General features: G+C 34.6%; 1 protein-coding gene across 2 annotated transcripts in view; it reads right to left on the bottom strand.

Annotated features, from left to right (window-relative positions):
- The window catches only part of LOC136031462 (Bardet-Biedl syndrome 5 protein-like), a 73,904-nt gene that overhangs the window by 14,359 nt on the left and 38,511 nt on the right, over window positions 1-21,034 (bottom strand). For both annotated transcript variants that reach the window (XM_065711079.1, XM_065711078.1), the window contains exons 5-6: window positions 17,681-17,816; window positions 3,596-3,697 (exon numbers count right to left, since the gene is read on the bottom strand). In XM_065711079.1, coding sequence (XP_065567151.1) covers window positions 3,596-3,697; window positions 17,681-17,816 — 238 coding nt within the window. The remainder of the gene's footprint in view (window positions 1-3,595; window positions 3,698-17,680; window positions 17,817-21,034) is intronic.

The following is a 21,034-nucleotide window of genomic DNA, read 5'->3' on the forward strand; positions in this document are numbered from 1 at the left end:
CCATAATAACTACATCTTTGGGGATGACTTACTCCCCCAGAGTCCCCGGGGGAGGGGCTGCAAGTTACGAATTTTGACCAGTGCTTGCATACAGTAATGGTTATTGGGAAGTGTACAGACGTTTTCAGGGGGATTTTTTTGGTTTGGGGGGGGGGTGCTGAAGGGAACCATGTGGTAGGATCTTTCCTTGGGGGGAAGAGAAATTCAATGAAAGGGGTGCAGGATTTTCTAGCATTTTTTTTTTCATCTAGCAAAGTTTTTTCAACCGAAAGTAAGGAGCAGCATTAAAACTTAAAACGAACATTTAAAACTTAAAACGAGACTATTAGGCATGTGAGGGGCTTTTCTAATCCTAAATACCTCGCTGTTTATTCTAAAGTATTTTTAGTAATTTCAACTATTTATTCTACAGCCTTTCTGATTCAGGGGTCATTCTTAAGGGGACGAAACTTAAGGTTTAGTGTAAAGAGCGAGGTATTAACGAGGGGACAAACCCCCTCATATACATGATAAAAATATAAGAATATAGAAGTTGGTTACATCAGTTAATTTTTAAATTACGTATTTTTTTTTTTTACTAATAAAAACGATCGTTAAAAATTAAAAGTTTTAGTTGCCTTTTTAAGTAACCAAAAACTTGGAGGGCAACTATGGTTCCTCCCCCACCCCTTATTTCTCAAAATCGTCTGATCAAAACTAAGAGAAAGCGTTCTAGCCAAAAAAAAGAATTAAAATGCAATTTTTATTTTAATAATTTATGTACAGAGAGCCAAAATCAAACATGCATTAATTCAAAAACGTAATTAAATAAAAAAGCTAGTTTTTTAACTGAAATTAAGGAGCGACATTAAAACTTAAAACGAACAAAAATTACTCCGTGTACGAAAGCGGCTGTTCCCTTCTAAACGCCCTGCTCTTTAAGCTAATGTTTTTTACTGTTTAATAAAGTAGAATTGAGAGAAAGTATCAAACTTTAGCATAAAGAGCGGGGCGTTGAGAAGGGAATAGCCCCTTTCATACATGGAATCATTTCTGTTCGTTTTAAGTTTTAATGTCGCTCCTTAATTTCAGTTAAAAAAAACTAGTCTTTTTTATTTAATTATATACATAAATGACCTTCTAAACTGTATTCTTTCGGACGACTAATTACCAATATTGTTTGCAGATGACAAATCAATTAGTTTGAAGGCTAGCAACGAGGAAGACCTACGAGTGGCCCTTGAAACTGTTGCTTTTAATGTCAATTCTTGGTTTCATGCTAATCCAAGAGATTCATCTTGGTTTTATACCTAACCTAGAGAAGTCGGAATTTGTGGTTTTTGGGAGAAGTTTGAGAGCAGTGAAGCGTGTGTTATTTAAAACCATTAGTACTGGAATTTCTTCCATAAAAACATTTTTATGTTTTATTTTTATTGTATTTTTTTATTTCTTGATATTCTTTATTTACAACAAATTTGTCACCCTAAAATAGGCATATGGTTTTTAGAAATCTAGCGTAGAGATTTTTTTTTCAATAACATGAAACTCTTGGTTGAAAATAAACATAGCCATTTATCAAGAGCAATGATTAAGTTTCTTTTTCTTTTTATTAAAAATGAGAGATCAGGACAAGATTTAAGATATCACCTTCCTGATATTGCCAGTAAATATAAACTATTTAATTTAATAAGTGAGGTGGGTTTTTTTGTGGGTATAAAAATACGTAGCATACTAAATATTCTTTCATTAAATAGCGGTTATCTTATTAACTCAACTCAACTTTATTATTATCAAATAATCAATACATGCATCTCTTCTAAAACCGTCACAAAAGGCTCCATGGGCTGTGAGCACAGGGAAAAACATTACAATCATATCTATCAAGATTTATAATACAAGAAAAGGGAAAAAGACACGGAGGGAAAATAATAACCAAAGAGTAAAACAGAAAATGCAAATAGTTATATAAAACTTTTTTTTTATTTAAACTCGATTTAACTGGCCAACTAATGAATATTACAATATATATATATTATATATATATATATATATATATATATATATATATATATATATATATATATATATATATATATATATATATATATATATATATATAGGGTTGTACCAAATTCGAAATACAAGAGGGAAGTTGACCATGAAGAGATTTACGAATAAAAATAGCACGAGATAGGAAATACTGTGGACGGAACCTAAGGAGAGAATTGTTGACTTACTATTCGTATGTGCAACTAACACCACACATTTTTCACACCAAATTTGTCCCTTGCTAGATTTATGATGTCACGAAGACGTTTTGTATGAACTTGCAAAACGTAGATACCAGTTTTCACCAGTTTTGACTTTGTCTTGTATATTTTGTAAGCCAAACCTTGACTTGTAATGTTGACAAAAGCGGAGGAACTTTTTCCGGACTATATTGTAATTGCGATGTATTGTTCAATTTGAACCGGTAAGTAAGTGCTATGTCATTCTCCTTCACATTGACACCCATATTTTGGTTTAACACCAAGCAGGGTAGTTTTCAGACTCGCTCCTGGTTTCTGCTTTATTCCTTGGAACACAGGACTGTGAATCAGAGCATTCAGGTCGTATCTATCCACCTTTAGCTCAAGTCTTTCGATTCGCTCTTCCGTATTTTCAATTTCAGTCCTAAGACGTTTAAATGACTGTTGGATACCTTGAAACTTTGGATTATATTATAGCATTATAGCATCAAGAATTTCAATTGTTATTGTTTGACTATCCTGTCCACAGACGCTTCCGTTGTCTTTTAATTTTTCAGCTATCTTACGGCTAATTTCGCCTTCAATCCTTTGCTTAGTTTCCACAAGGTCCAAATCTGTTGCAGCTAGTTTTTCTAATGGTCCAGATGCTGGTGATTGCTTTTGGGCTTGAGTCGCATTAAGAACAGCGAAACTTTTGGAAATAATTTTATGGATTTCTGGTGACGTTTTGACTTCCTCAAACGCTTTTTTGAAACGCTTTAGTTTTATTTGCGGCTTAATCAGAATGATCCTTGAAATATCCTCAGCTAGCTTCAATGACTCGGTGTTCAGAATGCGATCCATAGCAAAACAACAAGTAGCTAGTGCCTCCTTTAGCATCAGTACTAGCTTTTAGGATCCTAGCAGGCCATAGTTGGTATCCCCATAAATTTTCTAAAACCAATTCAAACTGCTTAAATTTAGCCATATACAAATAAATTAAACCAAGGATCGATCAGATATACTTCATTTAAGTGGTACAGGCCCAAGGCAATAGTCACAATGAACCTGCTGAAAGGTAAACGATAGATAGATAAACAGAGCCAAAACTTATCTTTAAGTAAAAGCTGGCTCTCATGAGAACATCCAAACAAATTCAAGTTTTTTTAGGTCAGCTTATGTGCATTAAACAGTTCTTCCAATATATTTTAAGCATATCCAATTAATCCTTTAAATAATGCTAGAGTAAATCTCAGTGCCTAATATAGCCAGCTTTTAAGTCCCTAATTGTACCTGCACAATACAATTCTAAAATGAAAAGTTATAAGAAAGAATTCTAAGAAAAAAACACTAAGAATGGGGGAGATCATCCAATGGCATTGTCTTACCCGTTGCACATGCATATAGGGGATAGATGCGTTATACACGGAGTTGCAGAGTGCAATCCAAACAGCTCTTCTTCTGGTTAGATAGAACGTTCCAAGAGTTCCCTGAAATTTAGTAAACAAGCTATGAAAACAAATCTCCTTGTGTTCGCTAGCTTCAATGCTGAGCTAGCGAATGGCCTACCATGTGTATGATATATATATATATATATATATATATATATATATATATATATATATATATATATATATATATATATATATATATATATATATATATATATATATATATATATATATATATATATATATATATATATATATATATATATATATATATATATATATATATATATATATATATATATATATATATATATATATATATATATATATATATATATATATATATATATATATATATATATATATATATATATATATATATATATATATATATATATATATATATATATATATATATATATATATATATATATATATATATATATATATATATATATAGAATATATATGATAGGCAATGGCCTATCATAAACCATTGTTCTTTCTTATTAAAAATTTGTTTTACAGAGTAGCTTTTATGTCAGCATAGTTTTTATTTTTAGTTCCAAGTAAAGCTGCTTCTCTCGTCATTTTTATAAATCAAATAAATTAATAAGGAATTTTTCTTATCATGAAAATAACTTATTCATTAAAACTTGATATGAGGGTATTATTTATGTTCTGGATAATGGTTAACAGGAAAAAAATTCTAGCAATGGTATGATAATACTTATCTTGTAAAAATTGTCATATAAATATTCCGCTAAATACCTAAATATTTTTTTAAAAGAAATACGCAAAATAAATTATATTAATAAAGTATAACATAGCATTATTGGAAACTCGAAAATCCAAAAACGGAACGTATTTTCTTAAGATTTTTCTTTACTTAGAGTTTTAGCATTAACTCGATAGTTCGGTTTGCAGCTGGTATCGGGCATCAGGGAAGTGGAGCTCTAGTTGGAATCGCAACATTTAATATCAAATATTTGCAAATTTGAAAAATATATAATTTTGAATGTTTGCAAATGGTTATTTTTGGTTAAATAAGAATTAAGGGTGTGTAACAGCAATTACACCCTTTCACTTTACTTAGTCTATTTCCTTTTACCTGGCATACTGTTATACCAAATTAGTACCATAAAACTACACTTAATTTGATAGATCCTTTCTTTTCTAGAATTTTTATTCAGTTTTACGATCTTTATTGCATATAATCTTTATTGTAGTGCTTCTTGGTGGCCAATTGGTGCAGATATTCTATTTAGTTTCCCATAAATTTGGATCGTTGAATGTAATGGTTTTGTTTCCACACTAATAACAAAACCCTCTTCAATATCCGGAAGTAATTTTGTTTCTAATGGAGAAGGAAATTCGTCGCAAATTCTAAAAAAAAAAAATATTATAGACACTACAAGCAAGAGAAAAATGTTTTTATCTTTCCCAAAGCATCTTATATGATTTTAAATAGTTTTTGAGTTGTGTATTAATAAGACTATTAGAGAAATTGCATCATTGCCATAATTTCTTATTAGAATTAAAATATTGTTAACAAGAATAAAATCAAGTTTTCTAATTTATTAAATTCTTTATGAAAGCAATTGTATTGTTTTAAACTGTAAACATGTCTATCTAAAAACTATATTTCATGAAAAATAGATATTTTTTCTCAGGATTCTCTTAAATAGGTAGGCAAATTATATGAGACGATGCTAGACATATGCATTTTGTGAGTTTAATTGGTTTTACTTGTTTTATTTTTTCATTTTCTACCTTTTTTCTTCTTTTTTTAATTTTCTCCTCGACCAAAAATGGTTTTTAATCCACAATTTGGGCCTGAAGAAAGCCCACAAGACTTTGTTTGAAAGGCTTGAAACTTACTTTAAAAATGCCTGGGCCAAGCGAACCCAGTGGGGATTCTAGCCTCTCTTGTACCCGGAACAAAATTTCCAGTCTCCCACAAAATTTGAAAACCGAAGTTTTAAAAATTCATTTATTAATAAGATTATTTCCAATTTATAAAATACTTAATTACCAATTTATAAATTATAGATTACTTTATTAACTTCCCCCTCAGTTTATTATAACAGAAACAAAATTTCAAAAATTACAAAATAATTATAACCATTAGATCATCTATTCGAAATTTATGTCCCCTCTTTCTCCCCTGAGACCACCTCTCAGTGAACCCTAACCTTAAAAAGATTTCCGAATGGGGACAAAAATGTTTGAAGGGTAACTCGATGATGGTTGCAGGGCTGATGATGTCCAATGGCCACCTTAGGCAAAACAAATATATAAAAGAAAAGCGACATTAAAATACGACTATTGAAACCAAATGAAAAATTGTTAAACATTAAGTGAAATACAGTAAAAACTCACTTTATTTATCAGTCCTGATTAAACTTCATTGAAGTAGGGATGCTTAGACTGTTTTTATTTTAGTTTTAATTTGTCATTCCAGTTTTAATGGTCCTATTTTTAGTTAAGTCTCTTTTCTTTTACATATTTATGTTAAGCTGAGGAAAGCCCTTGGACAAAGGGTCAAAATATTCATTCAAATATAGAATTCAACAGTCTTGCGAAAAGAATTCCCTATTTTTCTTCTTGCTGTTGATGATTATGATGTTTAAGTCTTATCTACTGCCTAAAAGCCATTTAATGTTTTCTGAATTTATATCCTGTGTAGATGAGATAGAAGAAACAACTAACCTTAAAATTATTGTATTCGTTTGCTCTCTCTCTCTCTCAAAAAAAAAAAAATATTCCAGATACAGTTGATATAATTCCCAGCGCTAATTTTCGATCGATATCACCCCAAAATATATCGTTACAAATATTGCAATGTTTTAGACTAATTTGGTGGTTCCAGAAAAAAAATCAGACGTCAATTAAAAAGCAACAATTAAGTCAAATTGTTTCTCATTATTTTTAATAATATTACAGTATAGCTTTTAGTCCTAGGAAGCTATAGCGAATGTCCTTCGAATTTGCTTTCCCTAAGTTTCCTATCTAGTTTCACCATTAACAGTAAATGCTCCAAGGTTCGGTTAGAGGTAATTAATTAATTCTTACCCTTTTTGGTCAATTCCTTTAAATACAAGATTTGTTTACAAAGGATTAAATAATTGATAACACTGGTTTTAGCCTAAAATATCCGAGTATTCATAACAATAAACGATAAATGAACGGTTCTTGTCGATAGAATATATAACCTTACATATATACTTTAGAATATATACATCAAAACATTTTGGTTTTTATGCTGGTTCCAAATATGCAAAATTTATCATTTAAAATTTGTTCTTCGAAGAATCAAAATAAGTTGATTCGATCGGTTGCAGGAAAAGGAGAAGAAAACCTGGAAAGGGTTACATCTTTGAAGTAGTGAGGCCTCTATTCGCTTAGAATCAGCCATAGCCACTACTCCTTTCTTCTTTTAATGATTTAAGATGACGAAGAAAATTAAAGACGATCCCCTCGGGGTAAGACGCAGATGCATATTACATAATAGGGAATGTTTTCTTCCAGATACAGGTGTTAATTACGTAAGAGGGAATGTTTTCTAAGCGATGCATGTTCTGTCATGACAGTAAAGAGTTAAATTTCTTTGGAGTTCCAAGAAAACTCAAGTGTTATAGAATTGAATGTACAAGGGTAACATCACCAAGAAAGCTAGTGTTAAAAGAGAATGCAAACACAAAACTTTAAGTTGATGACGAAGGCTAACTTCTTGCTGCTGGTAACAAGTTACCAATTGATGGATTCTATCACCATTCTCTTACTATTACCATTCGAAGAAAGGTAAAAAGAATATAGGTGTACCCCTGCAACGTCTTGCAAATTATCTTGTCTAGGTGCCAGAAATATTACCTATGTAAAAATAATGTGGTAATAGACAGAAAAATCGCTGATAAAATAAAAAGGGCACTAACGGAGATGATCAGCAAGAAAATTAAAGATGAATTGATGAAAAACAAACTCAATTCAAACATTATGAGCGCCAATGATAATTTGCCCACGGGAACATTCATTGAACCATGAATCACTATGTAAGAAAAATATGTTTCGAAAAATGTTTCTCTCGTTAGATATTACAGTTGGTTACCACTCCTATCTTTAGGGGGGCAATAGTGACCAGCTTGATCGGGTACCCGGACTATAGGATGACAACGAGAAGATAGAAAGAATCCTTGTTAGTGTTTAATCGGTAGTGGGAGTATTGGGATTAAAAATGAATAATGTGAACAGGCAGAAAATTATAACACATCTTGTTAATTTGGAAAAATACTCAACTCTAGAAGATAATTACTGTCGGAACAGAAAAGAATCTTTACTAACCGAATACTTGACATTATAATAGAAAACAAGTCTCCGGCTTTGGACTATTGTCTGAGACTTATGTGTCTTGTCCTATGGTACGGACTCTCGCTGTTGCTGATTGCAAGAAGGTACTCTAAAATTGTTGATAACCGAGGTAGATACAATAGAAAGTCTCTTGCTAAATTATACTCGGTTTTGACAGATCATTCGGTTTTGTTTCTTTCTGGTATTTACCCTATTTTTCATAAAAGATATCAGTTCAATTCGTTCTTATTATTTCCAGTTTTCCCGTTTTCTATTGTATCTGCCTCCATGGTATAGGAAGAGGAGCCTCATATCTATTTATAGTTTCCCCGATATTGGGTTGAAGCTCACGGAGCTTGCTGGCAAAATACCCCAGTCTACTTATAAGTATCTGCCCGCCCACAGAGGTCTTACTCGTTTGCTTTAGTTTCTTGTTTTTTCTGTTTTGTGTAGTGTTTGTTTTGTTTCTTTGATTGATACTCCGCTTTGATTTTTTGTAGCGGTTCAAAAATAAATTATTATTATTAGGAGTAAATAACATTCAAAAATATTGAGTCACTGAATTTGGAAAAAATATGAAAAAAGGCTTGTTTGTGTGCCCTTCTAACTTTTGAAAGTTTCATTCATCTGTCTCAGACTGGTAAAAAAATGACAATTCACGTTCTCAAAAGCGTATTTTTTACCATTAGAATGTAAAACTCGAAGATAATAGTTGTTCTATGCATCTTATGAAATATTGTTAAATTATTCAAATGTAAAGCACATAAAAATATTGAGTGACGCATTTTATTAAACATTTCTGTCGACCATTTATATGTCCAAAACTCGCCGATATTGTTAGTTTTTTCCAACTCGCGGAGCATGTTTTTAGACTATTTAGATATAGAACATTAATTGAAAATTCTGTTAATGTGTCTCTTTCTTTTGAAAATTCGATTCATCAGTCTCTAACTCGTAACAAGTTTCTGTTTATGTTTCTCCGACTACAGCAAAAGAAATTCTACTCTGACGTTTCTGAGTTTGGAAAAAATACAGTTTACTTACCTCAGACTCCGTTAAAAACCTATGAAAATTCATATTCATGTTTTTTCTGTCTCTTGAAAAATTATGTTCACTTTTATTTCGCCGTTGTAAAGTTACGAGATTTTTTACCTCGTCCGGATATTTCTTATCAGTTTCTTAAGAACTATTCCGAATTTGGTTTGAAAAGAACTCATTGTCAAGGGATCAAAACATTGAAATAAAAATATCTTTTCACTGTGATTGTACCATCTGTAAAGGTCATTTCCATAATCTCACTGAGTTTGAGGTAGTAAATTTTAAACTTATGCATACTGAAGCGGATGCAGAGAATCTCCAAAAGATAAGGGAGGAAATTTTAGATGATCTAAATTCACTACGAACACCAAGAATGGCGAGAAACACATTTTATATTGGCCAAACCAAAAACTAATTAAATAATGGACACTCGTACTATTTCACGAAAGCTCAAAAACACAACAAAGCTCTTGGAAAAGAAGATATAGTATACTAGAAAGGAATCACAAGCAGCAAAATAAAAGATAAAAAAAAGAACAATCTCCCCTCAGGAATTGATCATATTCTTTGAGCAATAATAGAGAAGATTTTTACAGAAGAAATAGAACTTACACACTATCACCATCTTTCTAGAAGAAATCCAATTTATCAATTTAATCAAAATCTCCTTACTGATGACTCTTGTATGAATATATTTGTTTCATGTTTGCAATAAATCTGTTTATTTCCAATTAATTTATCTCAGATCATGTTTTAGACTTTTAGTGTCCTGAATCGTGATGATTCATGTGACATGAACTGCCATGGACTAAGACATGACATGGATCAAAGAATGTCATAGGCGAAGCAATGACATAGGGCATTGAAGTAAAGAAAAATATCTTTTCCGTTGTCATGACAAAAAACTCTAAAAAAACTCTATTATAAAATCAAAAATTAAGTAATCATAACATCGCAATACAAAGAAAGATTTTTTTTTTGTAACTGTATCACATAAAATATCACATGCTATTAATATCATTGAACATGAAAATAAAATGAATAAAATTTTATTTCTTATGTCAGTTACGCAATATAACTAAAATCCAATCCATTGTCTAGGATTCCAACTAATATTATTGTTTCTAAAATTTCAAATGCATGTTTTTCCATCAATTCTTATTTTGTTACTTATCATCCATTCCGAGAAAAATCCTATTTCTTTGACTAGATTATATATCTTATTAGGATACTTAGGAAATTCAAAGTGTTCCAAATTTAAAAGACCGATACCCTCCTTACATTCCTTCAACAGTAACTTATCCGGGGTGACACTTCCCTTCACAAATACAACTTTAATATTCATAAAATAACAAAATGAAGCAATTTCGCTCGGGAAAAAATTGAGACTAACTCCAGTGTTAAAATATGGCATTATTTGTTGCTCATTCTAACCCTGCTTCTTAATTAATTTTACTGTTGCATACCGTCGGCTAGTTAAGAACTTATGTAGATTATTGTTTACGCTCCAATGGTGAATATTTCTTTAATTTTTATTATTCGTCACTAGGAGAGCATATCCAAATATTAATCCAAAATCAACTTTAGCTATAGTGACACTAATCGTCAGTAATTCCGAACATCACCCACTGAATTTCTTCTGCAATCTGGAAAAACATATCCTAATATTCTTCTTGCTTTCGGTACATGCTTAATTATTATTATTATTATTATTATTATTATTATTATTATTATTATTATTGTTATTATTATTATTATTATTATTGTTATTATTATTATTATTATTATTATTATTATTATTATTATTATTATTATTATTATTATTATTATTATTATTATCATTATTAATTTATTACCCGTCAAAAACGGAAAATACGGAGTATATAAAAGAAAAAGAAAGAAAAGCACACAAATTTAAATACACTTCCACTACAAATATTATAAAATAACACTAGTCCAGGGTGGTTGGCTCTTAAAACATTGGTACTGAATTTGGAGATTCTTCTCTCTATGGTCGTGGAAGGGTTGGTGACCTTATACTTCCTGGAGATATCGCCATTGCTGTGCCACAAAGGGAGACGCAGGCATACTTAGCATATCTGTAGGATGCACTGCAAATCGCTTTCTTTTCGGTAACTGTGAATATTTTTCAGAAGGGAACCAGAGCAATGCTTTTTTTTTGGGGGGGGGGGTAGTAAAATCATTGTATAGCCGGGCAGGGAGAGGACGGTTGAAACGATACTTATTGGCAACAAGTAATCCGTAAGACGCTCGTATACGGGAACAGAGGTGGTTACTCAGTGCTGAGCGCGTGTCCTTCAATGTAGAAGAAATAGTAAGGCAAAGATAGGTAAGGGACTCACAAGGCTTAATCAGAGTGTCGCCAATTTTAACGGAGAGGTTAATTGAAAGCTCATTTTTTGAACCATTGAAGAAAAGAAGTTCTGTTTTAGATTCGTTGAAGGAAAGCCCGATCTACTTGTATGCCAATGCAAGTGAGTCGTAATTTTGTTGAAATAAAGATATCGAACGATAAACATGAAGAATGTCACCAGCGAAGTTCAGCAGCGAAATATTAATCCCACGGAAAAAGCACGACGGCTTTTGTTACCTGTTGTGCTTCGATGATAGCATTATTAAACAGTCATGGTGAAGTTTTGCAACCTTGACGTACTCCTTTCTTTTAACTCAGTATTTATTTAGAAAGAAAAGTGCCGGACGGAGAGGGGATCAGGATGACAGCCGAGAGCTTGTTGTATATACTGTAAGCGGGGGAAATGATGCAAGAGGAAGCACCTTGCTGAAGGGCTTTGAGCAGGATGCGGCCATGGATGCCAGAATCGAAGGCTCTACTAACATCAAGCGCTCCAAAGACGAGAACATCACCATTTTTATCCGCATAAATAAGAAGATTTGCAAGAACGCTGTGAACGTGTTCCCGTCCTGAGTGCTTTTTGAACCCGAATTGGTCGTTCGGAGTAGTGCGTCGAAGCGCAATTCCATCAAAAATAAGTGATTCAAATAGCTTACAAAAAGTAGTTGAAACAGTGATCGGACGATATAAAACGCACTGGTCAGCTGGTTTAATTTTATTGAGAATAGGATGGACCAATCCAACACCAAAGCTCTCTGAAACGATGCCAGTAACGAAAATCATTTGAAATAGCAGAGAAAGGTGCTCTAGGAGAAGATTGCCGGCAACGCTTAAATGGGTACCAGATAAACCATCCATGCCCTTAGATTTCTTTTTTTTAACTTAACAATTTTGGAACGCATCAAGGACAGAGTAACAAGGACACCAATATCCTTAACTGCAAACTGAAGCTCCTTATCGAGGGCCTGGTAAAAGGTGTTATCTAGGTAGGAATTAGGGGCTGAAAATTGGTCTCTGAATTAGTCGCACCAGTCTTTTTCTAGCATTCAGGGTGGGCCGCTGGAAGATTTTTTCTTAGCTCAGAGACGCCATAAAGCAAGAGGCCAATTATCGGCAATCTCGCTGGTACGGGCAATTTCGTTAGCCTTATGCTGTGCGATGGCTTTGGAAAATTTAAATTTCGAGTAAATACGAACAGCGTTGAGTACTCCGGAGCGCGGCTTCCCACAATCTGGCCATAATTGTAGCCAGAATTTTGCTGAATCACATGCGGCCAGGAGATTAGGATTATTCTGCCAGTCACACACTCCGTCCCGTGGCAAATTTTGCTGAAAGGAACTGCAGTTTTCTCAGCCAAATGGATGGCATGCGTTATCTCAGAACCGCAGATGTTTATTAGGATGGTTTTTTCCGAGTCTACTGTCATGTTTGGACAACAGAGAAGTGCGAAAGGAATTCAGATCTTCGACAGTATGTAGTCACATGAACTCTGGTAGGAATCGATGTTAGCAGCTTCCCAGTTGAGGCTGAACAACCATTTAGGTGGTTGTTAAATGCCCACTCCAGATTTTCCAGGGGGCCCAAGCTTCCACCAAAAAGGGTCCTTTGCCGGCCATAATAATAACATTATTTGCTATTAACCATTGTAAACTTTGAAAGCTGGCTAAATACATAATATAATTCTCAAGTCCTGTCAAATTCCCGTTTACTAGATGATTATATTAATGTTATAAATTCTGAATATTTACAGTAATTCCTCTAAGTTAATAAAATAAAATAGGTCAGTTCCTCGCCTATCATGATGGAATCGTTCCTTGTTATCTTCCAATTGCACTATATAGAAGCAATTACGCCAGCGACGAAATAGCTGTCTCAGCAACTCCATGCCGTCGCCGTCGACTTGGTTATTTCTCGATCGCGCACCCTGATTCAGGCCACAAGAAACAAATTCACTGACCTGCGTTCAGATGCTTCATTTGTATCGCTTTTCAAGAAGGCTAAAGAGTTTGCAACAGAACTCGAAATTGAAGTACCTGCTGTGAATGGACTCGCGACTAGACCTTCCTCTGTTGGTCAGAAAGGACGACCTTGAAGAATTCAAAAGATCACAAAGCATCGGAAACAATTTGTGACAACTTTGACGCTAGGAGAGAATTTCATCGAATCTGGAAATTGTACTACTACTTTGGCGGATGAAATGAAGCAAGAATACTTCAAAACTTTTGACCATCTACTAGCCGAATTTGACAGAAGGTTCACAGATAAGTTGCCAGTACTGAGTACGCTCGAAGCCTTGGATCCAAGCTTAACCAAGTTTATGGACACAGAGCTGCTCTAGCGTTTCTCTTCTCTTTACGGCGAGCTGGATATCGACAGCATTCTTCTCGAATCTCAAGCTGGTATTGCCAAGCGTTTCTTGCTAAATGAGGAAAATAAGCCGGAAAACTTTCTAGACATTGTCGACCATTTTCAGGGATTACCAGTGGCTTACTCAGAAGGAATTAAAGTACTTGGTATTGCTGCCACACTTCCTGAGACAACAGCGAGCAATGAGCGTTTGTTTTCTAGCCTAGAAATAGTGAAAACTACCTGCGGTCTACAACAGGAGATGATCGTCTCAGTCACCTCCTTTTGATATTTGCAGAGAAGGATTTAGTTAAAAATTTGGACTACAACCAGCTTGTTGACGATTTTGCAAAGATGAAAGCTCGGCGGTTCCCCTTGTTACCTTGAATATTGTTATATTTTTCCTTTTTGTAAATATATTTATCTGGAAGATTTCTGCTGAAGGGAAACTGAGATTTTGGTTACAACCCTCAGCATAACAATGAAGGTTACTTTCACCGACGTATTGTTTACTTAAATAAGAAAGTTTCTCGCTGAGGAATTCCAGCCTGTAGTCTGGTTGAATTTTCCACTTTCAGTTTAATCACTTAACCTCTTTGATTGTATTCTTCGTTGTTATAATTAATCTTAGAGGTCAGTGTGGCTGAGTTCCACATTTGGTTACAGTACATTTCCAAGCAAAACACGGGTGCTGAAAATGCATTTTTACTTAGAATATTCGATCAATGTGCTGCCAAAAGCCGGGTTTTTCTTACACGACACAAAGTGAATCGGGGGGGGGGGGCAGATGGAGTTCATGCCCACCCCAAGATTTGGCCCAAATGGCGCCTCTGCAAGTAACTACACTAGGAATAGTTGTCCTAAACAATGTTTGTTGTGATTACATATTTTGGAGCAGTAATTTAGTAGCAATAACAGTACCGAGTTGCAAATACCTCAATATAAGGGAGGGAATATGCAGGAACCTCGCCAACATCTAGTGTGTTACTCAAAGGAAAACTTCGATTTATAAGTCAGAAGTATAAATAAACAGCATCGGATAAATTTTTCTAGCAAGGATAAATTGTCATAATATTGATATCCCACAGTCAATTTACTTACCATACAAAATAAGCTATTGGTCTTGTTTACAAGCCCAATTTTCAGACAAACTACTTATTTTCCAGTCTTCTTGTAAATTAGGGTCTACTTAATCTAAGATTGATTTTCACAAACACAGTTCAGACCCAAAAAAAAACATTTTCTGTCCTGTTTCATAACTGTTTCCTGGAAAGCCTTTTTTAGCTCTTAAGGTTAGCCTAGTCTATTTAACAATGATTCTGCTTCTAAACATTTGTCTTATATTAAACCTGTGCAATATTCTAGATGAAGAAATTTTGACTATCGGAGAAATTAGTTGAATTAGCCAAATAAAACTAATAGAAATTAAATCTGGCTCAAGCTTAAAATATGTATCAATGATTAGGGTCAATTATCGCCTAGGCTATCAGTATTTGAAAAATATTCAGCATTGTTTAAGAGTCAAATGTTCAAGCAAATCACATATTTAGCGCCGAATTTCCAGCAAGGCCTAGCACACTAAATAGTATATGCTGGTATAACTGTTAAAATGGTTATTAGCTGATCAACTAATGAGTAGCTTATATAGATCTAGCCTATAGTCTTTTTGTTATCAAGGAAAGCAGCTCTGCTAGGATAATGAAAGCAACATTCAGGAATGAATTTGAAGCTTCAGTTCATCCCTAGCAGAATGTTTTAAGCTGCTATCTTTACTCCTTACCTATTTCTAAGGCTTAGAAAATTACATTGGTTGACCACAAACAGATTTTCAAGCTAGCAAAAAGCCTCTCATCTTGAACTTAGCCCTACTTTTAAAAGAATCAAAGAAATGTTTTCAACAAGGTAATTAGGCATAATCCCCTTGCCATCCCAGACAAATAGACTAGGTCTATATTTATTTCAATTATGGTTTTCAGCTTAAAGCCATTCAGAAGAAAGTGGACAGCTTCACTTAATTAGTTAATATTATTAGTAAGGACTGTAGGGACAGAAAAGACGTTAAAAGCAGAATAGCCAATGCCCAGGGTGTTTTTCCACAGTTAAAAAACGTTTGGAGAAATGGAAAGATAAGCCTACGCACTAAGATTAGAATATTGGAAGCTGCAGTGACTACAGTTGTTAAGTATGGTTCTGAAGCTTAAGAACAGAGGAGGATTTTCCACATATTTTCCAGAGAAATTGGCCACGGATTGTTTTGGGTGCCCGATCGTATCTCAAACAATAATCTGTACTAAAAGTATGGGTTAATCCCGCTTTCAAGGGCTATAATAAGAGAAAGACTGAGATTGCTAGGACAGGTCCTGCGAATGAAGGGTGATAGATTGAATAGATTGTCCTTGTTGGGTAACCGTCTAGGGGCAAACGAAAAGCGTGTCGTCCCCAAAGGGGATGGGAGGATGTTGTAAGGAAATATTTAGGGGAAAGTGAACTTCTTGGAAGAGTGTAAAGAGGTAAGCTTGGTGTAAAGAGGGATGCTTTCAATAGGCTGAGACGGGTAGGAGCGTGCTTATCTTTCTTGGTCTCAGGTGGTTTGGTGCTGCAGTGTGCTGTTAGTAGGAGTTATAGAAGTTTATTTATATTTCAAAAACATTTATTTTTTCGTTTTACCATAAGAAAGAATAACCTCAAAATCGATCGACTGAGGCGCTTAATTGACAGTTGGGAAGTAAAAACTTAGTGTTTTGGGGAGGGGTAGGGGAGGAATCTAAATATTTAGACTTAGAAGCGAGCTGCAATTCAGTCAGCATCCAATCAGCAACAAATCATAGATTGTCTTCAAAACTACCAAAGCATGGCATGGTACTTGTGTTTAACAACTTTTTCAAATGTAAAAGAAAAGAGCAATACCAAAAACAAGCAGAAATAAAGCCATATTATAAGTCAAACGTAAAATATACCGAAAATACTACAAATGAACAAACGAAACTAAAAATGAACAGAAATTACTAAGTAAGGGTAAACGACTGTAGTAAAAATTAACTGACAATATTATCTAATTTGGGCTTTCTTACCTAAGCACAAAGATAAACTGGAAAACTACTATTAGTTCTTCTGAATCTTTATTAGGCCTATGGCTTTGGAATGGCTTTATTAGGCCTATCAGAGAGCATGGCGTCTGATCATCACTGGTTGTCATTACAATCTTTTTTCTTTCTCTACTCATGCTGCCTTAGTCACCTGAGGATATTATTCCAAAGGATTAAGGGTTTGGAAGGATATTCCAAGGAGTAGGAATGCTATTACTAAAACAAGGTTATTTTTTCATAAAAGAAACATATCACTTTCTTAATTTTACACAACTTTGTACGATGATCAATTATTACTCTTCTTGGGGGTCAAACCTCTTCTAGTTTCCTCGACGATAAAATTGCACTTTCACCTAGTTTGAGTTACCGAAGACCCACTTCCAACAAGCTAAGATTAGAAGATCTTACTGCTCCAAATATGAAACTTTGAACAGAGGATCTTTTATTGTGGAAAGGAGAAGCTTTAGCAAGGATGTTTACTTTGAAGGAGATTACAGACTCATTTCTAGAAGAGAACTCAGTTTGGTAACTCAATAAGTTTGGTATCAGTTTGGTAACTCAGCTAAGACTAGAAGATCCTACTGCTCCAAATACGGAACGTTGAACAAAAGACCTTTTATTGTGGAAAGGAGAAGCTTTAGCAAGGATGTTTACTTTGAAGGAGATTACAGACTCATTTCTAGAAGAGAACTCAGTTTGGTAAAGGAGGTTCTTATATATACTTTCTCCGTGATCAAAATGTAATATTTATATGTAAGTTATGTTTTTTTTAAAAGAGGACGGCTTTACATCCCAGAATTCCTCACTTGCTTGATGACAGAAATGTTAAAACCTGTTCGGCAGTTACATTCCAAGTTCCTTCTACGAAACAGATGATTTCTTCATTTGGTGCGAGCACAAGCGAGTCCGTGAAAATTGAGCTTGAACGAAGTCTTACTTGACGGAGTATGCTGGTCCTTGAATACATGCTATAATAATAACACTTTTTTCAGTTCAACAGAATGATTCCAGATGATCGATCATAATAAACAAAATAAAAATAAGGAATAAACAAAGGGAAAAAATACCATACATATTCCGCAAAGACCCAGTGCAAGCAAAAGTTGCCCTCCCGCTTCATTCCTGCTACGACGACACAATTTGGCCTTGCACGTTTAATTTATCAGGAAAGGGGTAGGTCATAAGGACAAAAAGGATTCTGAATTGATTACACCGGCTTTGAAAAGTTTGATAGATTATAAAATCTCCAATCATAAAGATTTACATATTGACCAAGATGGTTTTTCTTTTCTTTCTATGCTATCATTTTTCTTATCTTTGGATTTGTACTTCGTTCGGACAATTTGAATCAATTATCTCTGTTCTTAGAATTCTATCAAATATGAAAATATAAACAAAAGAAAGCAGAAACTACTTCTAGACTATAAAATTGCGGTTTGAATGCCAAATCCTGTATTTTATCTATTGGCAATTGTCCAAATTCCCTAGCCAATCCCTAACCTGACAACAAGTACGTTATTTCACAAAAAGATCACCTGCATTGAGTTACTTTCTCAATTTTTTCTCACTTATCAAACAGTTCGTGATAACGAACTGTGAGTAAGGAGCGACCCGGCTCAATAGTGATCAAAACTCTAGAAAACGGAGTTTTGACGCCAATTGATCGATCAAAAGAATGTTATTTTTATGCTGATTTCAAATATATAAATTTCATCAAGTTTAGTAATGCGCATCAAATGTTAAGAGCGTGAAAAAATTTGCCTTATTTTCGAAAAAAGGGGAAACACCCCCTAAAAGGCATATAATGTTAACTAAAATTACACCATCAGATTCAGGGTATAGAACCCTACTTTAGAGATTTCCAGCTCCTATCTGTAAAAATGTGAAACTTTGTATTGTTTTTTTTTAGAAGAAAGATCACTGATGGTTGTTTATTTGCTTTTTTGTTTTTTCTTTTGTTTTTTTTTTTTTTTTTTTTGTGTTGTTGTTTTTCCCAGGGGAGATCGTATCGACCAAGTGGTCCTAGAATATTGCAAGAGGCTCATTCCAAACGGAAATTAAAAGTTCTAATGCTTTTTTAGGTTACCAAAAAATTGGAAAGAAACTAGTCCCCCTCCCAAGCTTATTGTTTTCCCAAAGTCACCGTATCAAAATTATTAGATAGCCATATTGTTCAGCACAGTCGAAAAATCTAATACCTATGTCTGTGAGGCTGACTTAACACCCCATAGTCCCCGGAGGAAGGGCTGCAAGTTATGAACTATGCCCATTATTTGCATATAGCATTGGTTATTGGGAAGTATATGGACATTTTCAGGGGGATTTTTTCTGGTGGTATGGAGTCGGGGGAGGGGTTTACGTTGGACGATCTTTACCTTAAATTACCTTAAATCGCATTGTCCAGCGAAATAAGGATTAAATCCTGTAGAATCGCTGGATAGTGATGACGATGGTTGGACGTCTCAATGGCAACCCACTCAGTTCGCCACGGCTTTGATGACCATTCTCCATCAACGGCTCTTTTAAAGGCAGCAGTGCTGGGGGTAGTGACCGCTTTTTCGGTGAGAGAATTCCACAAACTCACTACTCTGTAAGGGAAGAAGTTATTGCGTAGTCTAGTGGCAGCTCTCTTCTCATACAGTTTCCGACTATGCCCCCTAGTTCTGGCAGACTGGTCCAGTTGAAATGGCTTATTTAATGGAAAGTTGTAATTCAGGAGCTTATGCGTCATGATAATATCACCCCTTTTACGTCTGTAGACAAGAGTGGGGAGTTTCAGCCTCTTCGGACGGGATGAGTAGTTTAAATATTTGCATCCCTCAATTGCTTTCGTAACCCGTCTCTTAACTATTTCTAACTTCTGCTGGTCACCTTTGTTGAGGGGGCTAGCAACACACATGCCAAACTCCAAATTAGGCCTGACCAAGGTCTTATATAATTTAGTCATCACCATAGGTGACCTGCTAGTGATTGTTCTTTTTATAATGCCCAGGGTTTGGAGTGCTTTGGCTACAGCTGTCTGTGTGTGTATAGTAAATTTTAATTCTTTATCGACTATGACCCCCAAGTCTCTCTCCACTTCAGACGAAATAATAGTCTGTCTTGATCCATCCATCCCTAACATATGATAAGGGCGATTCTCATTTTCTTTCCAAAGAGGAGTGTTCGACATTTATTTATATTGAATTCAAGCCTCCACAAAGTTGCCCAATGGGAAAGTACCCACAGGTCATTCTGCATAGAGGCTCTCTTATCGGGTGTATCGACAGTTCCAGTGAGTTTGGAGTCATCAGCATAAAGACTTATTTTTCTTTTGACTGTGGTTGGTGCATCATTAATACAAATGTTGAATAAAGTTGGTTCCAAGATGGTTCCCTGGGGCACTCCACTTAATACTTCCACCTCTTCTGAAAAGAATACTTGTCCATTTTTTGCAAATATTTTCACCCTTTGCTTTCTCCCGGAAAGAAATTGAAACACCCACTCTACGATTTCATTATGTATTCCAATTGCAAATAACTTGGTCCCTACTCGACGGTGACATACTTTATCAAAGGCTTTCGCAAAATCCAATAGAACTAAGTCGACAGGGATTGCTTGATCTAGATGCTCAGTAACATAATCATACGCATCAATCAAATTAGTTTCAACCAAGCGTCCATGTCTAAAGCCATGCTGACTATCATTGAGCAGCTCATTGGTGGTCAGGTGTTCGACAATGTGAGTATTCACGATTCCTTCTAAGACTTTACCAGCTACAGATGTAAGACTAATGGGTCGATAATTGGAAACGTTGTTGAGGCTACCTCCTTTGTGTACAGGTGTAATGTTTGCATCCCGCCAGTCTTGAGGAATCTGCTTAGTATCAAAAGACTTCTGAAGCATGTTCGTAAGGGGAAGGGCTATTTCTGCATGAGCTTCTTTCAATACACGTGGGTGAACTTCATCAGGGCCAATTGATTTGTTAGGATTAAGCAGCTTCTGCCGCCTCTCCACATCAGAGGCAACCACAGTTATCTTTTGCGTAGGTTCCCCAATAGAATATTCTGGTTCTTCTGGTAAGGGGGCATCGTCTGGAGGCGTGAACACTGACTTAAATTGTCTACTCGTTTCAGCTGCTATATTATTTGGGAGCCGAACTATATTGCCATTCACAAGTAGTTTAAATTTCTCATAGTTTTCATGG

This window comes from Artemia franciscana, chromosome 9 (genome assembly GCF_032884065.1).
Source record: "Artemia franciscana chromosome 9, ASM3288406v1, whole genome shotgun sequence".
NCBI lineage: Eukaryota > Metazoa > Arthropoda > Branchiopoda > Anostraca > Artemiidae > Artemia > Artemia franciscana.